The 26,082-nt window shown below is 48.3% G+C and overlaps 1 protein-coding gene across 1 annotated transcript in view; it reads left to right on the forward strand.

Annotated features, from left to right (window-relative positions):
- Positions 1–26,082, forward strand: part of pappaa (pregnancy-associated plasma protein A, pappalysin 1a) — a 71,421-nt gene that overhangs the window by 6,777 nt on the left and 38,562 nt on the right. Inside the window, exons 2-10 of the mRNA XM_027025625.2 lie at positions 534–826; positions 1,662–2,431; positions 9,045–9,190; positions 9,515–9,808; positions 10,272–10,464; positions 11,474–11,595; positions 16,985–17,483; positions 25,679–25,807; positions 25,924–26,015. Coding sequence (XP_026881426.2) covers positions 534–826; positions 1,662–2,431; positions 9,045–9,190; positions 9,515–9,808; positions 10,272–10,464; positions 11,474–11,595; positions 16,985–17,483; positions 25,679–25,807; positions 25,924–26,015 — 2,538 coding nt within the window. The remainder of the gene's footprint in view (positions 1–533; positions 827–1,661; positions 2,432–9,044; positions 9,191–9,514; positions 9,809–10,271; positions 10,465–11,473; positions 11,596–16,984; positions 17,484–25,678; positions 25,808–25,923; positions 26,016–26,082) is intronic.

Here is a 26,082-nt window from a genome sequence, read left to right on the forward strand (position 1 = left end):
AATTCTCTGTTAAGTGCCTCTGTAAGGTAATGAGCCTCCTGTGTTTGTGTATGTGACAAAAGCTTGTTGTAGGCATGACCCTTGCAGAAATAATTGGTGAGCACATGCATCTCAACCTGCTAGGCATGCTGCATTGCATGTGCACAGTCCAGCATAAATACACTGCTTTTGCTGAACGGGAGAGAGAGTGAGAGTGGTAGGTGGTGAGGGCTATGTAAGGTTTAAGAGGGTGATATAAGTACAACCACATTACAGTACTGAACCTGACATTTGCTTCCAAGGGAAACAGGAAAAAGGCATTTTGGTGCCTCTGGCCTAATGGAATTTAAGCAGCAAACTACTGATTCTGGCCTGTGTAGTCACATTTCGCCATGCAGTTCTAAAACTATAATCTAAAACTACTTTTTTTAATGCGTTTACATTGTTTTTATTGTCTGTTTGGTTTGGTTGCTCACATTCTCTGCACTGCCTACTGCTGATTGGGTTTCCCTTTGTTGCCTCTCACTTCGTGTGCCTCGCCTCGGCTCGCCCAGGCCTTTTCGATAAGTGCTTCTATGCCTCGAGTGACCGTGGCTGGCTCCTGGGCATCAAGACGGTCAGCGACCAGGGCAACCGAGACCCGCGCTTCTTCTTCTCTCTTAAGACCGACCGCGCGCACAAGGTCACCTCCATCCACTCCAATACCCGCTACCTGCCCGGTCACTGGGTCCACGTAGCGATCACCTACGATGGCGTGTACATGACACTGTATGTGGACGGGGCCCAGGCCGCTGTGAGCAGAGAACAGTCAGGAGACGTCTTCTGCTCTCTTACCAAGAAGTGTAAGGTAGGTCCATGGTAGGTCTATCTGAAGTCTTTTGTAGGTCTTTAGATGGTGTTTGAATTGGTAGCATGAAATGTCTTCATTCGTTTACTTACAAACAACTCAAGCTGTAATGCTGATTGTTATATAATAATGTCGTTATTAGTTCAATATTGGTATTTCATCTGATAAGTACAACTAATAACTTTCATCCATCCAACAGTTTAAGTCTTCTGTTAAATTTAGGCCTTGTTTGTACATTATAACAGTTACAGAACAGTGCATATACTCATCGGTGGTTAGTTTTGGTTAGATAGTGCAACTTATATTTGGGATGATTTTTGATTAAGATTTAATGTTGTCTTTTCTTATTTTGCTGTTTAATTGTTCAGTAAAGTATCTGATGTTGGTGACCGTATAGTTCTGTAGTTCTGCTATTTTCTGGGGGCTTTAATTTCCAGCCATAGGCTTTCTCATGCCTACACCAGTTCAAGGCAGAAAAAGGCACTTAACATTTGAGAAAGGTTAAAAATAAAATTTAATAATGAAGCTAATTTTTATTTTTATTACATGGCATACACACACTGAATAGCATATGTAGATTATAGCTTGAACTTGCTTTAAAATGCATAAAAGGAAAATGATCAGTTATTAATATCGGTGTTGGCCACAGCAAGGTGATAATTACTGGTTATTGTATCGGCCCAAGAAATTCTGTAATGGTATGTCCCTAAAATTTACAAATGGACTTATGAAATGCCTCGTTAAGATGTGTTTCATAATAAATGCGCCATATATAGTTCTTACTCCAGTTTTTTGTCTGTGTAAATGAATACATTTTAATAATTTCAAATTCAAGGTGCTGATGGTGGGTGGAAATGCGTTGAACCATAACTACAGAGGTTCGGTCGAGCGGGTCAGTCTGTGGCGACGAGCTCTCACCCAAAGACAGATCATAAGGGACATGCACGGCCATGAGGATCTGCAGGACCAAACCGACCTGGTCATCCGCGAGAAATTTGAGCACCCAATCCGAAAGTGGCTGGTGGTGAAGGACGGCAGCTTCCCGCAGCCTGACAACGGCCCCCGGCCCGGAGTTGGCTCTCTGGACACGACCCTGGAGCCCCCAGCCTGCGGCCAGACAGTGTGCGACAATGTGGAGGTGGTGCGGAACTACAACCGTTTCTGGAGCCTCCGCCGGTCTAAAACGGTGCGCTACCGTGTGGTCAACGTGTTCGATGATGTGGGGCGGAGGCCCACGGTGACCGACCGGCAGATCCACCTGCAGCATCAGCACCTGAACGAAGCCTTCAGCCCGTACAACATCACGTGGGAGCTGAGCATCCACAACGTTAGCAACTCCTCACTCCGCTGCCGTCTGGTGCTGGCGAACTGTGACATGAGCAAGGTGGGGGACGACGACTGCGACCCCGAGTGCAATCACACTCTGACGGGCTTCGACGCCGGGTACTGCAAACCCAGAAGCCACTGTCCCCAAAACAAGCTCGGTAACGGTGTGTGTGACCCAGAATGCAACTGGGATAACTTTGGCTATGATAAAGATGACTGCTGCAACCCCAACGTGACTGATGTGACCAAGACCTGCTTCAACCCAGCCTCACATTTAAGGTAAGCGCAAGGTGTCAGTTCTGTAGAATCTTTTCTTTGTCCCGAGCCTGTGATATTTAATGGGGTTTAATAATTCAAATTGGAACTCAGTTTGGCTCCATTTGTGTTGATGTTGGAGGTTCTGAGGGATTCACGGGCATTCTGCACTCCTTCTTTTCCAAATGGCAGAGCACTAGAGCGTGATTGACGTCACTGTTCAGAAATTACTTAACTGTGGGAATTCTTCTTGTGGTTTCAAAATGTAATAGGTTATTATAATCTTTCAGTTTTGCTCTGAGTACCTTTTAGACATGTTGTGACAAGTCTGAAAGAGCCAACTTGGCACACAAATTCCATAAATGAAAAAACATCGCCATTTGTGGCATTCCAAGTGGGACAGAGTCAAACCCTCTCTCTCTCATAGTGGGGCGCAGTCGTAGCCTGTCTCTTATAGTGGGACAGAGTGGTAGCCTGTCTCTCTTATAGTGGGACAGAGCGGTAGCCTGTCTCTCTTATAGTGGGACAGAGCGGTAGCCTGTCTCTCTTATAGTGGGACAGAGTGGTAGCCTGTCTCTCTTATAGTGGGACAGAGTCGTAGCCTGTCTCTCTTATAGTGGGACAGAGTAGTAGCCTGTCTCTCTTATAGTGGGACAGAGTGGTAGCCTGTCTCTCTTATAGTGGGACAGAGTCGTAGCCTGTCTCTCTTACAGTGGGACAGAATGGTAGCCTGTCTCTCTCATAGTGGGGCGCAGTCGTAGCCTGTCTCTCTTATAGTGGGACAGAGTGGTAGCCTGTCTCTCTTATAGTGGGACAGAGTGGTAGCCTGTCTCTCTTATAGTGGGACAGAGTGGTAGCCTGTCTCTCTCATAGTGGGACAGAGTGGTAGCCTGTCTCTCTTATAGTGGGACAGAGTGGTAGCCTGTCTCTCTTATAGTGGGACAGAGTGGTAGCCTGTCTCTCTCATAGTGGGACAGAGTGGTAGCCTGTCTCTCTCATAGTGGGACAGAGTGGTAGCCTGTCTCTCTTATAGTGGGACAGAGTGGTAGCCTGTCTCTCTTATAGTGGGACAGAGTGGTAGCCTGTTTCTCTCATAGTGGGACAGAGTGGTAGCCTGTCTCTCTTATAGTGGGACAGAGTGGTAGCCTGTCTCTTATAGTGGGACAGAGTCGTAGCCTGTCTCTCTCATAGTGGGACAGAATGGTAGCCTCTTTCTCTCACAGAACCATTCTTCTGGCTTTTTCAGAGCTTTGAGAATCACAGTAAACTTCATAAATGAAGCCATATACAAAAAGCAAAACTAAACTTTTTTCTTTTTTCTCCACACCACTACTCATATGTCTATTTTCTGAGGTTAAAAACGTGGTGACAGTGACAGCTACAGTCTGGGCTGTGTGGTCTGTAAGCGTAGATTCATGATCTACCTTCATTCTCTAATTGCTGTGGGATCCTCCTTCTTTTCCAGGTCTCCAGGACAACGTCTAGAGTTTATCTATCTATCTATCTATCTATCTATCTATCTATCTATCTATCTATCTATCTATCTATCTATCTATCTATCTATCTATCTATCTATCTATCTATCTATCTATCTATCTATTTATTTATTTATTTGCGAGGGCAGTGTATTCCTTTGAGGGGATACTCTTGCCTACTTCTGTGGTCTGTTGTGCTAGCACTTTTAAAGGTCGACAAGAGCGTTTTAGCCAAAAAAAAAAAAAAAAAAAAGGAACTCGGATTTCAAACCAAGAATACTTGAGGTCACTGGAGAGAAAGCACAAGATGTTTACAATTCCTCCTTGCCTGGATGGCTGTCTGGTTTAGCTTTGGCTGGCTCTGTAGCAGATCTCTGCAGTACTGCAGCTGTTGTTAATACTGAACAAGAAAGCCATGTTCAAAGCTACTGGGGCCACCTTACTTAAAACTAAAAGATTTATTGCTTGGAAGCACAAGCTGATGTCATTGTTTGTAGAGCATTACTTTAGACTTCTTTGGAGGATAATAGGGATGTAAAAGAATATCCAAGTAACCGGATCCTAAAACCGTTTACTGTTCAAAAACTGTTTTCTTGTATAGGGCCAGGTCAGTAGTAGTGCTTTAGCCCGCTATTTTAATATTAGCATTCTTTGGATATTGAAAACACTGGCTATAGTTTATTCGTTACCTTTTTTTTTGTTGAGAAAAATAGAGCAATCTCAGTTTAATAACAAAAACCTGTTTGGTTTTAATTTTTTTTCTTTTTCTTGCTTCCAGGCAGTGTGTTGTTTTTTAGGGTGCAATTTTAAATTAAAATATTTTGGCAAAAATTCGGAAAGGCGAACACAGCAAAAGCCCAATGTTTTTTTGTGTCTCCTGTGTATTCCAGTAATATATAGTGTATTCCAGTAATCCAGTAATAATCCTCACAACTCTTTGCTTCTCCCTAATTGAGTTTCTCAGGGGAGTAGCGACATTGCCAATCAGCTGTTTTTGAACCTACTCTGGTCCATAGAATGTTCTCCAACCACATCCTGAAAGATGCTTTCACCAACTCTGTGTGAGACCTGCTAGGTGACATCAGTCTTAGGGGAAAAAAAACAGGTGTTTTTTTCTATTTTCCTCCCCGTGTTATCCCAGAACAATAATCAAGAAGCCATTTATCATCAGACATCTGATCCAGTTTATCATCAGACATCCGATCCAGTTACAGAAATCAGCGGCTGGCAAAGCCCGAGCCTTTCGAGATTGAAATATTAGGACTGATGTATGAGAGATTGTTTCTTTGAAAGGCAGGGTGAGAGAGTGATGAGGTGCAGGAGGTGCAGGAGGAGGAGGAAGAGTCAGGGGGAGTGCATGTGTCAGGCAAGCTCCTCCAGGAACGATGCGTTTTCCTTCAATTGTGGCCCGTCCGGCGACCAAACCGGCAGCCGGGCTGCAAACGTTCGTGGACATTCCTCCCTAATTGTGGAATTCTGGATGCACGGTGTGTTGCATGCATGAGGGAAGTTTCAGATGGGAATGGGGTTTATTTTTGCAGATCCAGCGCCTGTTACCGGTTTGCTTGTTTAGGGATCTGGCTAGGAGAGGAGAGCTGAGCTGTGAGGCTCTCATCCAGCACTTAGTTAACAGCAGAGCATTGAAAAATACAAATGATGCATGCCTTGGTTTTTGTACATTTCTTTTGGTTTTCTTCCCATTTAATAAGCGTTTACGCTTATTTCACAGCACTGTCATGAGGGAATGGTTAGCTGGAAATGCCAAAAGAATTGTTTCTGTTGATGCAAATTCATGTTTCTGGTATAAAGGATGCCTGTGGCCATGGAAGAAAGTGACTTGACGAGCTCCTTATGTACATCGGTCATGTTCTGGCAGTAGCGTCAGACTTCGCTTGCCACTTCACTTATGTGCAGGAAAGAAAAGGCTGCACGACTCGGATCTCGGATGTCAGTCGCATGAGAGGGGTATCAGCGCCTCAGACGTTAAGTCTGAAGCCCTCGCTGTCCCACAGAGTGACATTAATGGATCTATGGGGTTTCCAGGGCCGTGAGCAGGGGTCTTTTGGCAGGGTCCTGATATGGGCGCTTGCCATGGGTGCTTTACAGTCCACTGACCCCTAATCCCGCAGCCCATAAAGCTAACGGACATTAATGGCTTCGCTTTAACGGAGCGCTCCGACATAAAACGGCCTCTTAGCGCGTCGCTTTAAAGGCACAACACCCTCGTAAAAGCACCTGTACACACACACAGGCGCACACACGCACACCTGCTTAGAGTGTCCATGTGTTGGCTGTTGGAGAAAGATGGCCAAAATTGATGGACAGAAGCAGACAGTCTTGCTTCACTTGTCTATTTTCAGTCTCTTTTTTTTTCCACCCATACAAACCTTATGCATCATTTATAAAATGAGACCAAAATCTCAAGTGTCAGGTAACAGACCTAAAAAAAAAAAACCCCAACAACCCCTGATATTTTGATGTGTGCAGTATTAGTTAAAATCACTGTAACAGAACAGTCACTTCTAAACAACCCAAAGTAAGGTAAGAACAAGGACATGCTTCACTGCTGAAATCACGGTGCTTCTATATTCAGTCAAAAACACAGCCGGAGCACGTCGATCCGGCTGTCAGTATCAGAACCCTTCGCCTCGGCCTAAAATCGGACCAGCTTGTCCTCTGGAAAGAGGAGGATGTGGCGCTTCTCTGGGTGGTTATGAGCGAGGGATGAGCGATCGCTTTAAGACTGCTCTCGCCGTCTTAGGCGATGACAGGAGAATGAAAAGGCCCACTGATTTAAAAAGCCGTCTTGGCTTTTTCCTCACCGCTGCCATGCCAGCGTTTGGCCGCAAACCTGACACCCGCTGACCTGCCAGCACAGGCAGGCAGCGCAAATTAATGACCTTGTATGAATTATATGGGGGCAAAATGGATGAAGTCATAACTTGCCTGTTTCATACATATGCTGTTTAATGCATAAAGCATTGGTGGACTGATCCAAACAGCTGTTTGCTGACATCGCAGGTTTGGGGAAAGTCTTTTTTTCCCTGCTCCCTCGCTCTGTTTTCCGCTAACTTGTAGTCCCCCCCCCCCGTTTTCCTCTCAATGGCGTGTCCCAGGGGAGGATTAGGGTTGAGCCCTCAGCCCCGGAGTCAGCTCACACCTCTGATAAACCACACATCCCAACTGTGGGGATATCAGCAGATGGACTTTTTGTTTCTGATCATGCAAAGTTGAAAAGAGTAACTCTTACATGCAGAACTCAAATAAATAAATAAATAAACTGTGTTGGGTCCCACTTATCATTCCCTTGCTTTTCTTGTTAGTCTTTCACTGATGTCTGTGTACTTTTGAATTAAACCAGTCAGAAAATGGATGAAACTATCAGCAAGCTCTAGCAAAGCCCAGTGGCCCACTGCCCGTGAAGCTGTGCTGGCTTGTTGAAGTATAGCAGCTACAAATTAACCATGAATGGTTTTTTTGGGAGCTTTGCATTTTTAAAAATGCCTTTTTAGCTGTTCCCTTTGTGAAATCAAATACTTTTTTTTTTAGTTTTTAATTTTGTAGTGTATTCTGCCTGTTGCCTAGAGATTCCATGACCTAACCTAGCATACCCTTGTAGATAAAAGGACATTTGACCTTCTGTAGTTCAAGAATGCTCCTTTACTTCGTGTTATATGGTGTTATGATGTTAAGAGAACTTACATCATCTCTTGGACATTCTTAAGCCTCCCTAAATATGACTCTCTATGACTTCAGTGGAGTCTCTGCCTCGTCTCAGGCACCTATAGGAGCTTATTCTCTGTTCATCAGTAAAGAGGGCTGGGAAGATCGGGAACAGCTCGAATATCCATAACTGATGACATTTCTGATGCGTGAAGTGTTGTTTTACAGGAGATAGCCATGATGAGTGACAGACTAGATGGACTCTGGACCACGGTGATAAACCAGTTATGGCGAAGGGCGGGGCTAAGGGCAGTGTCAGGGGCGTGGTTGGGGGCCGGGCCGGGAGTAAGGGCGGTGGCGTGTTGACTCCAGTGCAAACGCTCGTAGCCAAACATCTGTGCGTGTTAAGCACGTCAGCGGGCCGCAGTTGACTCGACGGTCCAGCGTTTCTCGTCCGTGAGCCTGGCGAGCGAACCGTTACGCTGCCGTCACGACAGAGGCCAGCTCGCTCCCCGTGCGACCGCGTAAACACTTCACGCGCCCTTAGTCCGGAAAGACGAAACGTAAATAGGCTAAGTGCAGTTTGGGAACGCGCGCGAAAGTACCCCGGTCGCGCCTTCTCGTAGCGCCATTAGGATCAGGCTTCGTGTGTTGAAATCACAGGTTAACAGATGTTTCAGGAGGCGCTAGAGAGGTTGAAAACTTCCACAGCTGTAGCGTGTCAACCTCGTGTGTGGTCCCCATTTAGACGAGCCGCCCGCAAGCACTCGTTAACTGTTAGCTTGCGCAAACATGTCACCCTTTCCGATCACTCATGGTAACGATCACTGTCGGTCCCGTACAACGCATATAAGGATATTTCTTCCTTTACTTTGACACGGTTTGTGTCGCTGCCGGTGGTTCGATATCTGGAGTCCCGCCAGAGGCAGCGACCCTGCCCTCCCTGGACGTTGTCGTGCCACCCGATGACACGCTGTTTCCTCCCCATCAGACGCGACCACCTCTAAGTCAGTTTTGGTTTGAAGGAACATGTTTGGGCTCAAGGCAAATGTTTGGCCATAACATATGAGGTCAGCGAGAAGGCTCCTAAGCCGTGCTGCTCTCGCTAAAAGCACGGCTCGGTAGCGCAGAGGCACTCCGTAGGAATCGGACACATGTTTGGGCTGCACCGCTGTCACATGAGAAGCACCCCTCCCCCCCATGTTTGGACCTCCCAGATCACTCAATAAACTGTGTGCGATTTGAACCTGCAAGTCTTTTATATAGTTAGTGCCTAAGCTTTCAGCTAGTATCATTTATATGTATATTCAATTAGAATGTTCTAATTCTAATGAATGTGTTACGTGTGCTTTATCGTATGTAGGTGTATGGAGTGTGTAACCACAGTTGCACCTAAAACGGTTCTGACGTCAGACTTCCTCCTGCTCCAGTGTCTCCTAACGCTGACTATGGGCTCTAATGTGTGCGCCCCCTGTCTGTGTGGGTGCGTGCGTCTGCAGGGCCTACCTGGATGTGAAGGAGCTGAAAGAGATCCTGCACCTGGATGGCTCCACGCACCTTAACGTGTTCTTTGCCAACTCCTCTGACGAGGACCTGGCCGGAGTGGCAACCTGGCCGTGGGACAAAGAAGCCCTGACACATCTCGGTACCGCACAGCACTGCCCCACGTGCCCCTCTGCTTTCGGCCGGTGTTGTGTGTTTGCTTTCTGAGCGTCTAAGTGCTAATGCTGTGTTTTCAGAGCGATCATGTCTCAGAGGCTCTGTTTCAGCGCTAGTCATGGAGCCATGGCTCAGCCAATTCATCAGCTGATTCTCTGGGCCCTGGGTAAATGATCCACGGGAGCCAGCGTTGTGTTTAAACGTTCCGCGGCCCTTTCATAGTTTTCTTAGGAGGATTCCAAAAGGAGCCGAGGAGGAGACGCAGGCTTAGCTAACTACCTTCACCTCCCTCTGTGCTTTTTTTCCCCAGGGGGCATCGTCCTGAACCCATCTTTCTACGGCACATTTGGCCACACCCACACCATGATCCACGAGATCGGCCACAGCCTGGGCCTCTACCACGTGTTCCGCGGCATCTCGGAGATCGAGTCGTGCAACGATGCGTGCCTGGAGACAGAGCCTTCACTGGAGACCGGTGACCTGTGTGCCGACACGAACCCCACGCCCAAGTACAAGCACTGCAGAGACCCCGAGCCTGGTAACGAGACATGTGGCTGCCGCAACTTTGTCCAGACGCCGTTCAACAACTACATGAGTTACGCAGGTAAGGAACGAGAAGGCGTGAGCTGCACAAGTGGGTTATGCTGCATACCCACGGGGATGTGCATTTCTTTCTTTCTTTTGATACCTGAGGATCTGAGCATGAAGGCATATACACTAACAGACTTGCTTAAACCTCTTTGTGTATCGATACAGTGAAGTCTGTGAATTATGGTGCAGTTCTAAACCTGCACAAGCCGTAAGCACCTAACTGCTTAGAACTGAAACATGGTATTCTGTACATTGCCAGTGTGTTCACCCTTTTACCTTTATTTCATTTATTTGCCTTTTATTGTCATTATTGCCTTTAGTTGCATGTACAGGAGATGATGTACAGTTTTAAGAGATATTCAGTCGAGATTTACAAGGCCACAGAGGTGAACATGTTGTATATATGTTCGTAGTTAGCCACCCCCGCAGCGGGCTATAGCTACTCTCCTTGCAGCTCCTGTTTCATGCCCCTACAGATGACGACTGTACAGATTCCTTCACCCTGAACCAGGTGGCCAGGATGCACTGCTACCTGGACCTCGTCTATGCAACCTGGCAGCCCAACTACAAGGCCCCTCCTGTGGCTCTAGCGCCCCAAGTGGTGGACCAGGGGCAGGACGCCATCACCGTGGAGTGGTTCCCTCCTCTCACGGGTCACTTCTACAACAGGTGAACTGAGATTGCAGAGCGAGGACTCAAGAAGGTCCCGGCCGTTCGCGGTCAGGGTAGTGCTTTATTTATAGGGATGGAAATATGCACGTGGATACGGTGCCCTCTTGAGGGTCAGGTGTGTTGCCATTTAATATGTCTAGAGCTGGGCTATGGGAGATGTGTCCTGACATGACCTCTTTAGAGATCACAGAGGAAAGGGGATATTGCAATTGTATAGTTTCTGGTCACAGTAAATGGATTTTGAGATAGGAGCTGACAACTGTTTATTGAGAACTCTGCAGAAAAGGTAGCAAAACATCCCAAGAAGTTTTCACAGTTGGCCAAATAGCCCATTGTTCTTTCATTGCTCACACATGTTCTCAATTAATTGCTCTATTAGCAATGTGGTGTTTAATTCTGCTGTGTGATGGATACCGATAGTGGAATTTCTTCACGGAACCTTTGCTCTGGCCCTGTGGACCGTTTTCTCTCTTTTCATTAGATGATTCAGAGCTGTGGAACTCAATGGTTTGAGTCACTCTGTTATTTTGTCTCTCTGTGCTGAGGTTCAGAAGCTAGACAGTGGTGCTCCCAAGCAGCTCTCCACAACGTGTGCGTAAGAGGGACCGTTTGTGTGTCTGCCGTTTCTGGGACAGGTGTATTTCACTGATGTAGGCGGCGAGGGAAACCCCTCCGAGGACATGTCGTGGCATGTATTAGAAGCATGAATGTCTGGCTGCAGATACGCTATCCTCGTATAGGCAAAAGGTCTTTAGTGACTCACAGCGGTTGAGCTGAGAATTTCCACATCAACAAGTCCACTGAGCAGATGGCAGATGTAACACAATCTTTGTAACAACATCAAATGACAAACTGAAAAGTGGTTTACATTAGGTTGCCCAATAGTTGGAGCAGGCACACGAAACCATAAAGAAAGATCTTGATGATGACAGCGATGATGAGAATTCTAACTATGCTTTTGGACTGCATCTAAGTTGGGTCTTCTTCCTGTCTGTTGGTTTCCTAGAGAAGTGGGATCATTGTGTGATCGATGTGCAGAAGGTGGAGTCTTTCTCCAGTACGCCTCCAACTCCTCCTCTCCACGGCCTTGCTCTCCCTCAGGCCACTGGAGCCCACGCGAGGCTGAGGGTAAGACGCTACTCTGACTGCTGCTGCATTGCTGTCATTCAGAATCGCTTCCACTGCCACTCTGCTACAGTTCAATTCTGCTGTCACTCAGCTCTGCTGCCACGTTGCTTTTAGTAAGCTCTGCTGCCATTCAGGGCTGCTGCCACACTGCTGCCTTTCAGCTCTGCTGCCATTCAGCTCTGCTGCCTTTCAGCTCTGATGCCATTCAGCTCTGCTGCCATGGAGCTCTGTTGTATTGGATTTGCTGCCACTGAGCTGTGCACAGTGCAAAAAAAAATTTTCTGAGCACTTTATGGCCATACTGTGTTTTGGCAGCAGCCACGAAATGGGCATACTTCCATATGTCGTGATTGGGATGTAAATTGCGAACTTTCTTCAATATGGAAAGTCTCACACTAAAAGGAGATGTGGTCGAATGGAAAAAAATTAAAATAGATTAATAATAGATTCATATTAAATAGATGAACAGTAAAAAATACAACACAATTTTAGGCTTTATATAAAATAACCAGTTTCCCACCGGGGCTGATGGGTACTGAGCTTTGAGCGGCATCTAGGCACCGGTGCTCACAGCAGTAATAGTGAAGCTCACTGCCGCAGTGTCTCAGTGGTGTCCACTGCAGGGGTGGGGCTTACAGGTGTGCATGTGCTGTCTTGTGACCAGAAGCACACGGTGTTTGGAACCTGAGGAGCTGTCCCAATGGGACACACACACACAGGCAGTGTCTCAAAGGACAGGTTTGTTGTCTGTTTTCATGAACCGCTCACACACATCAGAACGAATGTGTGAAGAAGGTCGGTGACAAGATTTTTTCACAGCAATAGTTCGATTAACGTGATGCAGTACAATCTATTTGGGTTTTTAACTAATCAGCAAAATACGTCCTGTTGTCATCGTAAAGTTTCTTGTACATGACTGTGGACCTAAAAAGTCTCGTCTCGGTCGACAGGCAAGGTTTATTGGATCCTCATCGGCAAGTGCGACAACATTTTTCCGAATAGAATGACGCTCCAGGAAACGGCAGAACGCTTGTGGTGACTTAGATGTGCTCCCTGAGTGCCTGGTGCATTGAGGGCTTTATGAATATGTCATCAATGTGCTGCGGAGCCAGACGTCTCTTAAAGCCTGCTCCCCTCGCCCTCCTGTGCACCATCTCAAAGCACATGTCCCGCCTCCCCTGCTCCGTTACTTCAGCTAGGCCAGGGACGTGATGAAAAGATGAAATCAGAAACATACCTAAAATAGGCTCTCCTTCTCTCTTCTCCTCTTCTCCCCTCTTGTCTCTCTCCCTCTCTCTATCTCTCTCTCTCTCTCTCTCTGTTTTTTTTTCCCCTTGCTGTGTGTTCTTTTACTTGCTCGAACAACTGTGGCGAGATCAGCTTGGGCAGGAGGTGGAATTTGGCTTTCATAAATAGTGCGCGCAGCTGCACCGCCACAGAGCCTCCCCGACAGCTGCTGTATTAATGATTGTTTGTGAGCGTGGCCGGCGTAGAAGTGCGACGTGCCAGCGTCTCGGGATCACGTCCGGGAGGAATGCTCTTACTCGGCACATCGGCGCAGGGCGTCGGGCTGCCTGGGCGAGCCGCGGCCCCCCGCACTGCTCCTGTGTGCGGGTGTAGGTGCTCCCTCTGACCAGAGGCGCTTTAACTGATGAAAACATTAAGAGTTGTGGAAGGAGACTAAGCTCTTAAGGGGCGCAAGGCGTTTTCTTGACGTTATTTGAAATACTGCAATCGAGGTGATTTTTGCTCAGTAATGAGGGTTGCTCTGCGTCCCGAGTACTGTCTCTGCGAGGGAGAGGGTTTCGTGATGTCTTGTAGGAGGTGCACACTTCAGAGAGCTACGCCTGATGATAATCGACTGGCTGTCATTGATGGATATGGGTCAGAACTTGCTGTTAGGCTCCATTGTTGAAGGTACAATTGCATAATTTCTCCCGACGCTGTATAGATGGAGATAGACTGCAATTCGTGACTCTTACATCTCGTCAGCTCCCTGTTAATGCACATGGTCGAGCCTTTCCTGCACTCCAAACTCTCATACACGCACGCACGCACGCACACACACACACTCTCTCTCTTTCTCTCCTGAATGCCTCTCTCTCCCCTCACTTGTAACAGTGTGCTGCAGAGACATGTCCAGACTTGCCGCTCTAGCTGCGTATAAACCCTCCCCTGTTTTCCCTCTTGGAATGGTTTCCCGTGAGTGACAGGCTCCCCCTCGGACCGCCCCTCTTACGTGTATGTTTGTTTCCCGTCTCGAAGCCCCAAAGACCCTCACACAGCTGCTTGGCCCTGCGGTTGTTTGTGCCCTGCGTTTCTTGGCCAACGGCGACCTCGTGATGAGCCTCCCTCACACAAATGGCCCCCGTCTTCAGGGTCTGGGCCCCAGGGGTGGGAGGGGTGTGGGGGGCACACACAGAGCCCTCCCGCACCCGTTTCAACCAGCAGCCAGCGGGATGTTGGGCTTGTGTCCTCACACTACCCCTACATCCTGCCCCTACACCTGCGTGGTCAGGTGGTAGTCGAAGCACCCACTTGGAAATCTTTACTGCAGAGAGGATTATGGCTGACGAATGAAGGGGGGGCTCGTGAGTGTGTGTGAGTGCATGTGTTCGAGAGAGATAGTGTGAGCGGGAAAGCGCAAGTGAGTTGGAAAGAAAAAAAACCTAGATGGGGCAGTGGGGGGAAACCGGCATGGAAACTACCCGAGTTAGTTAAGGCTGCACTTAAATGCGTGCAGTGTGCAACATCCATAAGAGAAGCGCCCAGGCTACTTGTTGATTTGAACCAGGAGAGCTCAGAGGTTTGCTGAAGAGACTGGGCTTATAGCAGACTGTCAGGAGAAGCATATGGAAAGGAGTCTTTCAACAGGCGCCTGGGTAATGGATTCGGCATCTAGGACCCGTTTTCAGTCATCTGAACTCGTTTGCACAACAAGAAGTCACAGCCAGTAGTGCCTGTTACATTTACAAAGGGGTCGTCCGAGGAGCTGCGAAGCGGTTCCAGCCCCACACCTGGGATTAGTTCTCACGTTCCCGTCCCGCTACCCCACAGCGTCCGGCCGTTCAGCATGCGGAGCAGGCGGTTCATGCTATTGGGGCTGTTAGCTGCTTCTCAAAGCTGTCGGTTTCCTTAGCTACCAAGTTTGGGATTTGAGACAGGCAGCACAGAGATGATCTTTGGCCCCGAAAGTCACTCCTGCTGCAATATGTCTGAAACATTTAAGCAAAAGCTTTAGTTCTGACTAAATAGGTCCTATTTTAAGTTTTTAAGTTTTCGCACGGTGGATTTAGAAAGTTGGACCTTTTTTTGTTGTTGTTGTCTTTTTGGTTTTTATATCTGACTCTGATATGAGTTGTATGAATAAGTGAATTTGACTACTTACAAAAGGAAGCTGCTTTTGCCTCGGTGCCAATTTGATCTTCTGGTTGAGTGAAACCAGTCGGCGTGCTTAACGCACCATCTCGTCCCGTTATCTAGCCATCGAGACCCCGAGACAGCCACTGCTCCTCACAGTCATGCTCCCATTCCCACACCGCGCAGGGAGGTCACCATGAAACAGGCCAACGCTTCACGTTAAGCTCATTGCAATTAAGCTGGATGCCGTCCAATGGCGATTTCCCCCAGTCTTCCTAGAATGAACAGTTTCCTAGACAAGTTTGTGGCCCCGTGGGATTGACTAATCAAGTGAAAATGTGAGGCGGTGATTCATGGAAGAACTCTCGGGTCACCTTGAAAGTAAGCTGAACACTGTAGAAGCAACCTAACCCCGACACAAAACGCCTCAAGGACTGAGCTATTAGTCCACCTTGGAGCAATTCGAATAATAAATGACAGTCATTCATCTTAAGAAATGACTACCTGGTGATTATAGCCATTACATATTATGGAGAGTTTGTAATTGCGATTGCTTAAATAAGGATATACTCTCCGTCTCATAGACACACGCACACACACACACACACCACACAGCTGTAATAAAAAATGCCTAGCAAAGATTCTTTACACTGTCAAGCCCAACTTCTTTGCAGCAGGGTGAAAACATTCTCATCGTGTCCACGGTCTTTGTTTTTCTTCTCTAAGTTTGCTCTACACTGGCCACACACATGCTTAGAACAATAATAGTGTTGATGATGTGGCCTGGAGAGCCAATCCAGTGTTCTGTTGATTATACACTGGAATCTTGTGCGCTACCCAGAAATGAGGTTAGCGAATGGCTTTGGCCATCGTCTGCTTGGACTCGGGCGGTGTTAAGGAAGCAGAGCGCGGGGCCTTTCGTGTCAGGCTCGATGAAGACTGCTGTTTGTCACTCCCTGTCCCTTGGGCCACAGTCGGCTCCAAGCGTAGCGGTGTGCAGCCGTACAAGGTTCAGCTGTCCGGCTGTGAACAGGAGCTCCTCGCTGACCCCATCTCCACGGTGACCCTGCCCGTTACTGCAAGAGAGCGCAACCCCCCCCCCCCCCCAAAAAAAACCGCCCTCAAACGGAACAAAGTGAACTCATTATTACGGCATTATGCAGCCTCATGCCTAAAACAGGCTGCTTAGTTGCGTGGAGAACTGGTCTGCTGCCAAACTATGATAGGTGATCGTGCGGTGGGGCCCACCCCAGCCCTGATCCTCACACCCACGCAAGTGCTTAACCTGTCGTCTCTGAGCCAATAGAATGTTCCAGCTCATGTGGGTACTGGCCACTGCATTTTCATATGTGCCCTAACGCTAAGCATGTAGATGCATGCGAACCTTTGTGCTCCTTGCAGGAAAAGTGATCGGTTTTACTTCCCCAGACATAATAATGTTTCATGGATTAAAACAGAATAGTGGAGCACTTCAATGTTTTATATGGGGCTTTTTAATGATATCACTCTATTTTAGAGGGATTTGGTGCTTTGAGTGAAGCCATCCTGAAGATTAAGTGTTTGTTCTCCTCGTAGTTCGCCAGGAATAGAATCTGTTTGATAAGCACAATGTTTTGAGTAACAATGGCTTGGATCCTGCAGTTGGAATCAAGAGTTATTATTCTTTGCCTGAAATATGCTTAGGTAAAATCTATTCCATATCCCTTGCTGAATAAGAGAAAATATTTGCTGGCAAACTTCAGACTAGCTCCATTTAGGCAGGATCAAAGGAATTACGTCATTTTTCCAGACCAGCAAAACACACATATACCCTCACAGCGATGCGTTTAGAAACTGATAGGAACATATTCATGGCATTCCAGCTTCTCCTTTCACAAAAGAAGTTTGGTATGACATTTCCTTCCTTTGTCTCTTCTATTGTAAATCAAATCAGATTCCTCTGTTTAGTGCTGAATAATAAAAAAAAAAGCACAGCTATGTGTCTGTGCCCGTAGAGTCCCGGCAGTAACGTTCTGTGTGTGTTTTCCAGGACCGCCCGATGTGGAACAGGTGTGTGAGCCCAGCGTCCGCACCTGGAGCCCGCACAACGGCATGGAACTGGGCTTGGTGCCGCCACCGTGCCCTCTGCAGGGCTGCATGCTCCAACTGGAGTTTGCCCACCCAGTCGTGCCCGAATCGCTCACCATCTGGGTAACCTTCTGCTCCCCGGAGGAGACGGCCCTGCCTGCCATCCACAACATCATGCTGCTGACGGTGGGTGGAAACAACCTCTCCCTGGGCCCCAGCTACGTGTTCTGTGACACACCCCTGATCGTCAGGCTGCACGTGAAGGAGGAAGTGTATGGTGTGCAGTTCTTCACCATGGAGCAGCACCTGGAGGTGGACGCCACGCTGCTGGTCTCCAAGCCTGACTGCCCCCTGTGCAGGGACTGCCAACCTCTGCGCTACCGCGTCCTGCGTCAGCCGGCATTCAGTCATGCCCCGAAGGGCGTCGATCTCGGTGACTCCATGCGCAGATACGTGGACAGGTGAGTCGTCGTTTACGTTCTACATATGTATCCACAGCATTTGGCATTTTTATCCACAGCAAATCCTGTTTTACCTCGAAGCTGTATTTTGTTTTAGCTAAAACAATGATATGAGATGTGTTTGGCTGTGGCTTTTAACCTTTTTTGGAGTGGATATTTTTTTGATATTACTGAGCTGCATTCAGGCTTAATTGAAGGTGCTAGTTTTCAGGGAGTGGCACCTCGGCCTGCCATTAAGGTGATGTCCAAGTTCTCACTGGTATTCTGTTTACAAGGAAAACATTTATCATGAAAAACTTCCAATATGATTTAGAATGTGATCCCTAGTAGCAACCTCCCTACTCTTGCTACCTTCCCCTAAAGCAGTCTTTTGTTTCTGGAATTTTTTTTTTCCCTCTCAGGAGTGTTAGATGTAAACTTTGGCGTTAGGGTCTGCACTGTTGACTGTTTCAAGATGTTTGTGGTAATTGGCTGTTACGAAAGCCTCTGTATTCGGACCCGGCTTTGTTGCCAAAAAAAGTGGAATTTTATTGACTTTGGAATATTTCTTTCATCTGCTGAATTGACCATTTTACGACTGACTGAAAACAACATAATTCAATCAAAATTAGACAGGGAAATTCTGCATGGTGGGCACTTGTTCGTTCTTAGGGTCCCATCCTCCAACCCCGTCTTCTTGCTCGTGGTCGGACGTAGAGCAGAGCCAAACGCGGGAGTAGGAAGAGTTAGGGCTTCTGGCGGTGTTAACTCCACGGCCTGGCACTGGCGGTTCAGCGGGAGAAAGAGCCCTGCCATCTCTAGGGTGTTCTACTCGCCACCACATGCGGTGGGTTTGGGCTGTGACCTTAGCCTATCGCCTTTTCCACTTAAGGCCAGCGTCTGGGTCTTCACTGGACCTTGTAGTTCCTGTTTTGATCTCATCCACGCAGAAAAAGGCCTTGAGGACCGAGTCCAATGGAAACAACAGCACGTTCAAGTTTGAATTCTGTTTCATAGTAGAAATGGTCAAGACATTGATACTAGCCACTTGATGACTATAGGAGTCTGCATGTGAAATTAAAGGGTTTGTTTTCAAACCACCGAATTGGCTTTCAAAATACATGGGTGTTAAAGGGCCAATGCTATGTTTATCTCACTCTTAAAGTTACTGTTGCTCGGTGACCTACAACATTGATCAGGTTTGTTCAAACTTTGAATAGGCACACAAGAGAGCTGCTACTGTTAATGAATGGCGTAATACTGGATTTGGGTGGTGACGTAGATGGACAGTTTGCAGTGCGACGGGCCAGTTGGATAACATGCACTTTTGCTTTGACCTGAAACAGGAATTCAGTCACAAAGGACTTGGCAAGACCACAGAGTTGAAAAGCTGCATCATCTAAAGCCATCAGCAATCAATTTTCGCCTGTCTGCACTAAAGTCCTGCAGTAGCTCTGTGTAGTATATCAGATTTATTCCCTGGTTATATACAAACACCTGTCTAAACACTTCTAAAAATCCCTGTTACATTGACATAAGTTTGAGAAATCAGCTCTAGGACAAGGAAATAAATAAACAAGAGGGAAACTGTCCCATGGGGCGTTTGCCCCAGTCTTCAGAAGCCCCCTGCCCTCTCCTTCACCTGCCTCTGTTCTGCTGTCTTGGCTACGAAGAATAGCCCAGCCCTGCTTGAGGTGCCGGGACCTCCCAGACAGGCAGAGGCAGTCCCAGACGCACTTGGCAGTCCCAGACAGGCAGAGGCAGTCCCAGACGCAGTTGGCAGTCCCAGACAGGCAGAGGCAGTCCCAGATGCAGTTGGCAGTCCTACCAGCCCAACCCCCATTCCAGGAATCTTGTCCTCTCTTGACTTGTTCTGACATCTTCACATGACAGTTGAAAGTTTTGAAATGAAATCACTCTTTTAATACCCACATAAAACAAATTCTCATAATGAATGTGTTTCAGTGCTCCTGAACTCCTTGCAGCCTGTACAAAAAGCCTTTCTGCATCTTCACCTCCCCTCCAATGGGACGTTGGGCCCCGGTCTTGCCCGATCTCTCTAACTCAGACCGCATTAACAGGGCGGCACATGTGGATGGCCACGGCGTCTGGGCCGCCTCAAGATCCTCGGCTGTGGCCCCAAGCCCTTACCTCTCAAGGAGCTGTCAAGTGGATTTGGCCGGGATCTTAATTTTGGCACGAGGCAGGCGGTTGCAGCACAGCAAAGATGAGATAGAGTCGAGGGCGGGGACTGTGGCAGCGAACGCAGGGCGAAGTGGAATGATGAAGGCAGCCCTTGACCCACGTGTGTCTAAACAACATTAGACAGACGTCATAGCCAACCAAAGTAATCCCTGTTTACCAGAGTCCCTGCAGGAGTGAGATCTGCTGTCGGAGCTCTTCTCTGCTGTCACGTTTAAGCCATGACGACGAGTTGATCCTCCTCACTGTCTCGTAATTGAGGCATTGGGTAAATGCTGTACTGGGCAAAAGCCTGGAATGGCGATTCGTCATTGTTCGTACGTGCGCGACGTGCATGAAACATGGTGGACAACTGAATCATCAGTGCTAAATGTTCATATTATTCGCAACTGGGGAGACTCCGTTTCATCTGTGGTTTTGGGAAAGAGATGAGCAATTTAGCAGTGACCTGTTGGAATTCTTTGAAATCTGAAGCAACCTGTCATTTAGGTAATGGTTCTCCCTGAAAACTGCAATGGTCAGAAGCTTGCTTTCCACCAGCAGTTATTGGGAACTGTCCCAGAAAGCCCTCAACCATGACTTCACTGTCACTAAAAACAGTTGCACTATTGTTGTTATACGGATAACCCTGCGGGATGGAGTTACCTGCACGGGTCTTATTTCTGCTGCTCTTCTGCTGATAAGTGCTCATGCACTTCTCTTTTGTTTTTCTAGAACAGTATTAAGTCTCCAGGGGCAACGACCTCAAAAGTATTTCGGCTTATCAAGTACTAGGAAATGATCAATTTAGCTAAAGTCCCTTATGTTTTGTGCTTTATTACAATTCAGGGACAGGGTAAAAAGAATATGAAAAGAGAATGTACCTGGTTGTAAGAAGGTGATGTAGATGAGCACACACACACACACACACACACACACACACACACACACACACACACAACCATAGTTTCCATATGCAGCTTTCATAACAGGAAATTTAAAAAATCCAAATAAAATGTCAAGCACCTCTCTCCAACTCTCTCAGTCCTCCTCTCTTGCTTTCCTTGTCTGCCCCCCCACTCCTTCGCTCCTTCGCTCCTTCGCTCCTTCTGTCTCTCCTTCTCCAGTGGAACCCCTGTATAAGTGCTCCACTTAGCAGTGAGTCATGGGTGTGGACAGATCGTACCATAGTTCAGCCGCGCTGGCACTTGAACGATGGTCCGCACGCCCAGCTCCGATGAGAAGTCGCCTTATTTCGCGCCGCGTCATCAACGTGTATTCATGCGTTAAGTGCATCAGTGAGCCCCGCTGGCGGGTCGTTGGAGCCTGTGAAATGGCATGGCCCATGTGACGTCACACAGGGCATCACTGAGACTCGCGGTTCATGGCTGTTAAGTGCGCACAGTGCCGAAGATCAGCAAAATGAACTCTTCCAGTGAAGTAGGTGGGAAGGATGGCTTAGGTTAATGGATTTCAGCTCTAACCTTCAAATTCAATTACTTAGTGGAAGTACCTTCTTCCCTTTGCCCAGTTTTGCCCAGTTGGTGCTGATTCAGTTGGTATTGGAAACGTGATCAAGACGCTTGAGAATATATGTGTGTACTTAACAAAATAAAAAATAAAACAACAACAAAAAAGAACACAGCAACTTACAAAATTGGGAAGTCTTAACAGCAGCGTCCATGTCACGATTTCCCATGTTCCTGCAGCGTTTCTCAACACAGCTGGGGGTTCTTCCTTTCACAGTTCCCTTGATCAGTTTTGCAATCCTTCATAAATACGTTTGGCACTTTGCGCCCGCCCCCACACACAACTTACAACACACACACAACTTTCATCGTGTTATGGAGCAGACTGCAAGGTGAAGGTGGCCTCCAAGACATTGCGTCCATCTTGTGCTGGGAGCTGGGATATCAGATTGGGCCCCACCACTTCTGGATGGAATATTTCTGTCATAACCGTCTTGACTTTTCCCAACCCTGACTGGAAGCCTGCGTGACGAGTGACGTTTGCGTGACTTAGATGCTGCTACACGACCTTCACCACCTCCTGGTGGTCTTCAGGCTGGGGGGGGTGGGGGGGTGGTTGCGGGATCTCCCGTGTTTTAAAGAAGCATAACTGTCAGACTGGAAGGTTTTGGCGTGTGTCGACTTGGCAATTAGCTGACGAGGGGAAAAACAGTAAAGGGTGCTGTACTCTGGGCCACCTGGCCGATGCCAAAGACCTCACAGAGAGGCCTTTCCTGAGCGCGTCGAGAGGTTTTTGAACATGACCTTCTGGTTTGTACACCTTGGTTTCTACCACATTCGGCCCTTGTGCCTGTCTTTGTGGCTTCCTACTCTGAACCCTGGCACGTGTTTCGTACGCCCCTTATCGACCCGGGCTTCTCCTCGGAAAATCTGTTTTCTGCTCCTCTTCCTACTCCTCTTTTTCTCTTTTTTTTTTGGTGTTTTTCTTTATTCGACTGTGTTCTTTGTTGTTTTTCTTCTCTTTCCTCGTCTTCCATCGAGCACGCTCTCTTGTAGAGTCTCCCTCCATTCAGACGAGGCTTTCCTGTTCTCAGGCCCGAGGGCGCTTGTTGTTCTTGGCAGGTTTCGCGTAGGAAGCCTCATGTGAACCACTGCTCCGGTATGAGGACCAGTGTGAAAATCAAAAGAGGTTTGTGACACAGCGCACCCTCAGACGGAGGGAGGCGGAGAGAAAGTAAGAGCGGGACCCAGGTTCTCCGGCTGTCTGGTGCCGCTCCGGAAAGTAAGCGTGAGTTGTCACTGTTGCTTTTAAGACCTCACATCCAAGATGCGGATGAGAGAGCAGAGGTGTGTGTGCGTGCGTGCGTGCGTGTGTGTGTGTGTATCCCCAGAGTGAGGCAGTAAGAGAGCTATAGAGAGCTATATAGGGATGGAGACAGAGAGAGAAGCGTGTTGGCACACGGGCTTTGCGCTAGGTTGACTCCCCCTTGAGTCTGACGGTGTCAGGTCTCCCCAGACTTTTGTCTTCCAAAGCCTACGCTCGTTCATTTAAACGCGCCACTTGAGAAGACGGTTCGAATGCACTCGGGCCCTGCCAGGAACAGAGAACAGTGTGCAACGGTGGGGCCACAACTGCCAGCTCCACTCACGCTGGTCCGTCTCATTAATAAGCGCGAATCGAGGATGGAGCCGATTTCTTAGCTGAGTCCCCTTCTTGTCTTTGACGAGCCGTGGCTGTGCTTCTTCCTCGGATGGGCCATGCTAACAGTGTCGGCAGAAACGAGAGTGTGTCTGGCATGCACTGCCAATCTCTCTGTCTCCGTTAAAGAGCGATTTATGGCCCTTGTGACTAAGCAGCGGAGTGGTGGCATTGGAGCAGTCTGAAGGTCCTCCTCCAGTGCACGGCCATGACACCGACAGAAAGCCTTGGGGCTCTTCCAGGCTGTTTGTGCTGATAATGGTGAATGTGAGCAGATGTGTGTGTGTGTGTGTGTGTGTGTGTGTGTGTGTGTGTGTGTGTGTCATTTTGGGAACTACTAAAGTGCTAGCCCGGGTTCAGACATGAAACATTTTTTAATCTCAGCTGTCCAGTGTATTTCTCGTTTTGTGCGTAAATGTGTGAATGTGTGTGTGTGTTTTCTCGGTGAAGGTCCTTTTCGCCGCTTGCTCCTGCGCATGCTCAGACACGGTGCATAAAGCTCCCCTCTGCTCTGTTCATCTTACATGCTAATCTGGGTGATTTGCTCCCTGCCCATTACGCAAGCGTAACTCTGCTGACAGCAGTGTGTAAAGGCCTGGCCGCACGTGAAGGGCTAGTGTTTCCCGCAACACGCACGCACGCACACAAACACACGGATCCCAAACATTCTGTTAATTTGGCTGCATCATTCGGTTAATCAGCAGAGAAAGACTTGTGTTTCCCTGAGGGGAAGGCAGGCAACACAAATGCAAATAATGAAGCCTTTGTATGTGTGTGTGTGTGTGCGTGTGTGCGTGTGTGTTTTCACTTTCTCTCATTCATTATTTCATTACAAATGTATGTGTGTGTGTGTGTGACTGTGTGTGTGTGTGTGTGTGTGTGACTGTGTGTGTGTGTGTATGTATGTATGTGGGTGTGTGTGTGTGTACATGTGGCTGCCTATTTGTGTTTTTACGGATGGGTAGATTTGGGGACTAGAGTGTTGGTGTTGGACAGCGCACATGTGTGCGTGTGTGCTCATAGCTCAGTGGGTGGGTTACGTGTGTGGTGGCGTTTGTCAGGCTTTCCATGGGGAAGGACGAGCCTCTTCAGAAATTAATGCTACTTGATGGTCTAGATATGATCTGCTGTTCAGTGTCAGCATCTGTCTGTGTCCCGGCTCTTCCTCACACTACTTTACCTCCAGCTTTTCCTCTCGTTTCCCAGGGTAACCAGAAATACACAGGCAACAAATCTTACTGTTGCCTGAACTACAACTTGTCTTTGGAGCTCTTATTGACTGTACTGACTTCCCTCAAAATGTGCAAACGCACGCACACACACACACACACACACACACACACACACACACACACACACACACACACACAAGCACACACACACACAAGCACATGCATGCATGCAGCCAAGCACGCACACACACACACACACACACACACACACACACACACACACACACACACACACAAGCACATGCATGCATGCAGCCAAGCACGCACACACACACACACACACACACACACACACACAAGCACATGCATGCATGCAGCCAAGCACGCACACACACACACACACACACACACACACACACACACACACAAGCACATGCATGCATGCAGCCAAGCACACACACACACACACACACACACACACACACACACACAAGCACATGCATGCATGCAGCCAAGCACGCACACACACACACACACACACACACACACACACACACACACACACACACACACACACACACACACCCACACACACACACACAGTGATGTCAAGCTATGTGGCCTGGATGCTTTCTCTCCTGATGTGCATCTTGTTCTTGGCTCCAGCTTGGTGTATTGGGTTACGGGTTTGCGGGAGCCCGGGCTGTAACTGCACGCCACTCGTGTGTTTGTGTCTGAGTGTTCGCCGTGGGAGGTGGAAGGAGAGGTGCCTGGCTGCCTAAACCCCACCCCCAACCCCGCCCACCGCTCCACCCCTGCGCGCCATCGGTGCTCCTGCTACCACGACCCTCTGAAGCACTGCCAGCTCTTCCTCAGAAGAGCTGGACCAAAATCAGTTGCTGGACCAAAATCAGTTGCTACGGGAATGATTCAAGGAATGCAGCAGGTGTCAAAGCAACACTCCCAGCGTCCCGCTTGGTTCAGTCCACCTAAATGCTCTCAGCTACTGTAAGGAGGGTAATTCTATTCATCACGGTGATCTAAGATCTGGTTCCTCTTTTCGTAACCCCATATGTAGGCCTACCATCCAGGCTGGCCTGGGGTATGTGGTGCTATTCTAAAGAAACGTACGTGCCTGTCTGATACAAACAGACAGCCGCGCGGTTTGACCATGACGAGCCCAGGAAGGCAGGCAGGCAGGTGATAACAGCGCCTGTTGGGCCGACTCCAGAACCGCCACCCAGAGGCCGAGGGTAGAATCTGCAAAGGTAGAATCTGTTCCTAATCAGCCGGTTAATTGCTGTGCGGTGGTTCAGATTATGACGGTTTACGACAAAGCTGACCTGGGATTAACGCATCACAGGCTTGTCTAATTCAGGCCTGAAATGGGATTTTGGGATCATATAGCCTGAAATACAGCCAAAAGTCGCATGATAAGGCCAAAACGCAGGAGATGTCAATACAGGTTTCCAGCGTGAATGAAATAAGAAAACAGCTCCTTTTTTTCCCACTGAGAGAAACAGATGTATATGTGTGTGTCTATGGGTCTAGTTCTCCTGCGCACGTGCGGAGTCCCCGAGGTCCGCTGTTTAGCTTCGGGGCTTAAAAGAGGTGTTGCCTGGGTAATTAGCGATGACGCTACAGGTTTCGCGCACATTTCCTCGCTATCACTGTCTTCTTCACCTTGGTGTTCAGGGACGTGGAGCGCGGGGCGCTGTACACCTATCAGGTTCAGACCGTGTCCGGACGGGGAGAGAGCGAGCCCTCCCCCCCCCTCGTCCACCGGCTCGGCGTACCCTACTGCGGAGACGGAGTCATCCAGAGGTGCGTTGGCTCCTGCTGGCGAAACAGCGGCAGCAGGTGGACGCTGGATTGGCCGAAAAAGCGCCCTGGTCTTATTGTGGTGATGCCACCGTGTGTGTCTTCCTTCTGGCCGGCAGATCCCATGGAGAGCAGTGCGACGATATGAACTCTCTGAATGGGGACGGCTGCTCCAGCCAATGCAAGAAAGAGGCTTTCTTCAACTGTGTAGGTGAGTGAAAGAATAATGGATCGTTATATCCTTTGTCCTCCCCAACGCACCATAAATGGTCTTTTCC

Source organism: Electrophorus electricus, chromosome 6 (genome assembly GCF_013358815.1).
Source record: "Electrophorus electricus isolate fEleEle1 chromosome 6, fEleEle1.pri, whole genome shotgun sequence".
NCBI lineage: Eukaryota > Metazoa > Chordata > Actinopteri > Gymnotiformes > Gymnotidae > Electrophorus > Electrophorus electricus.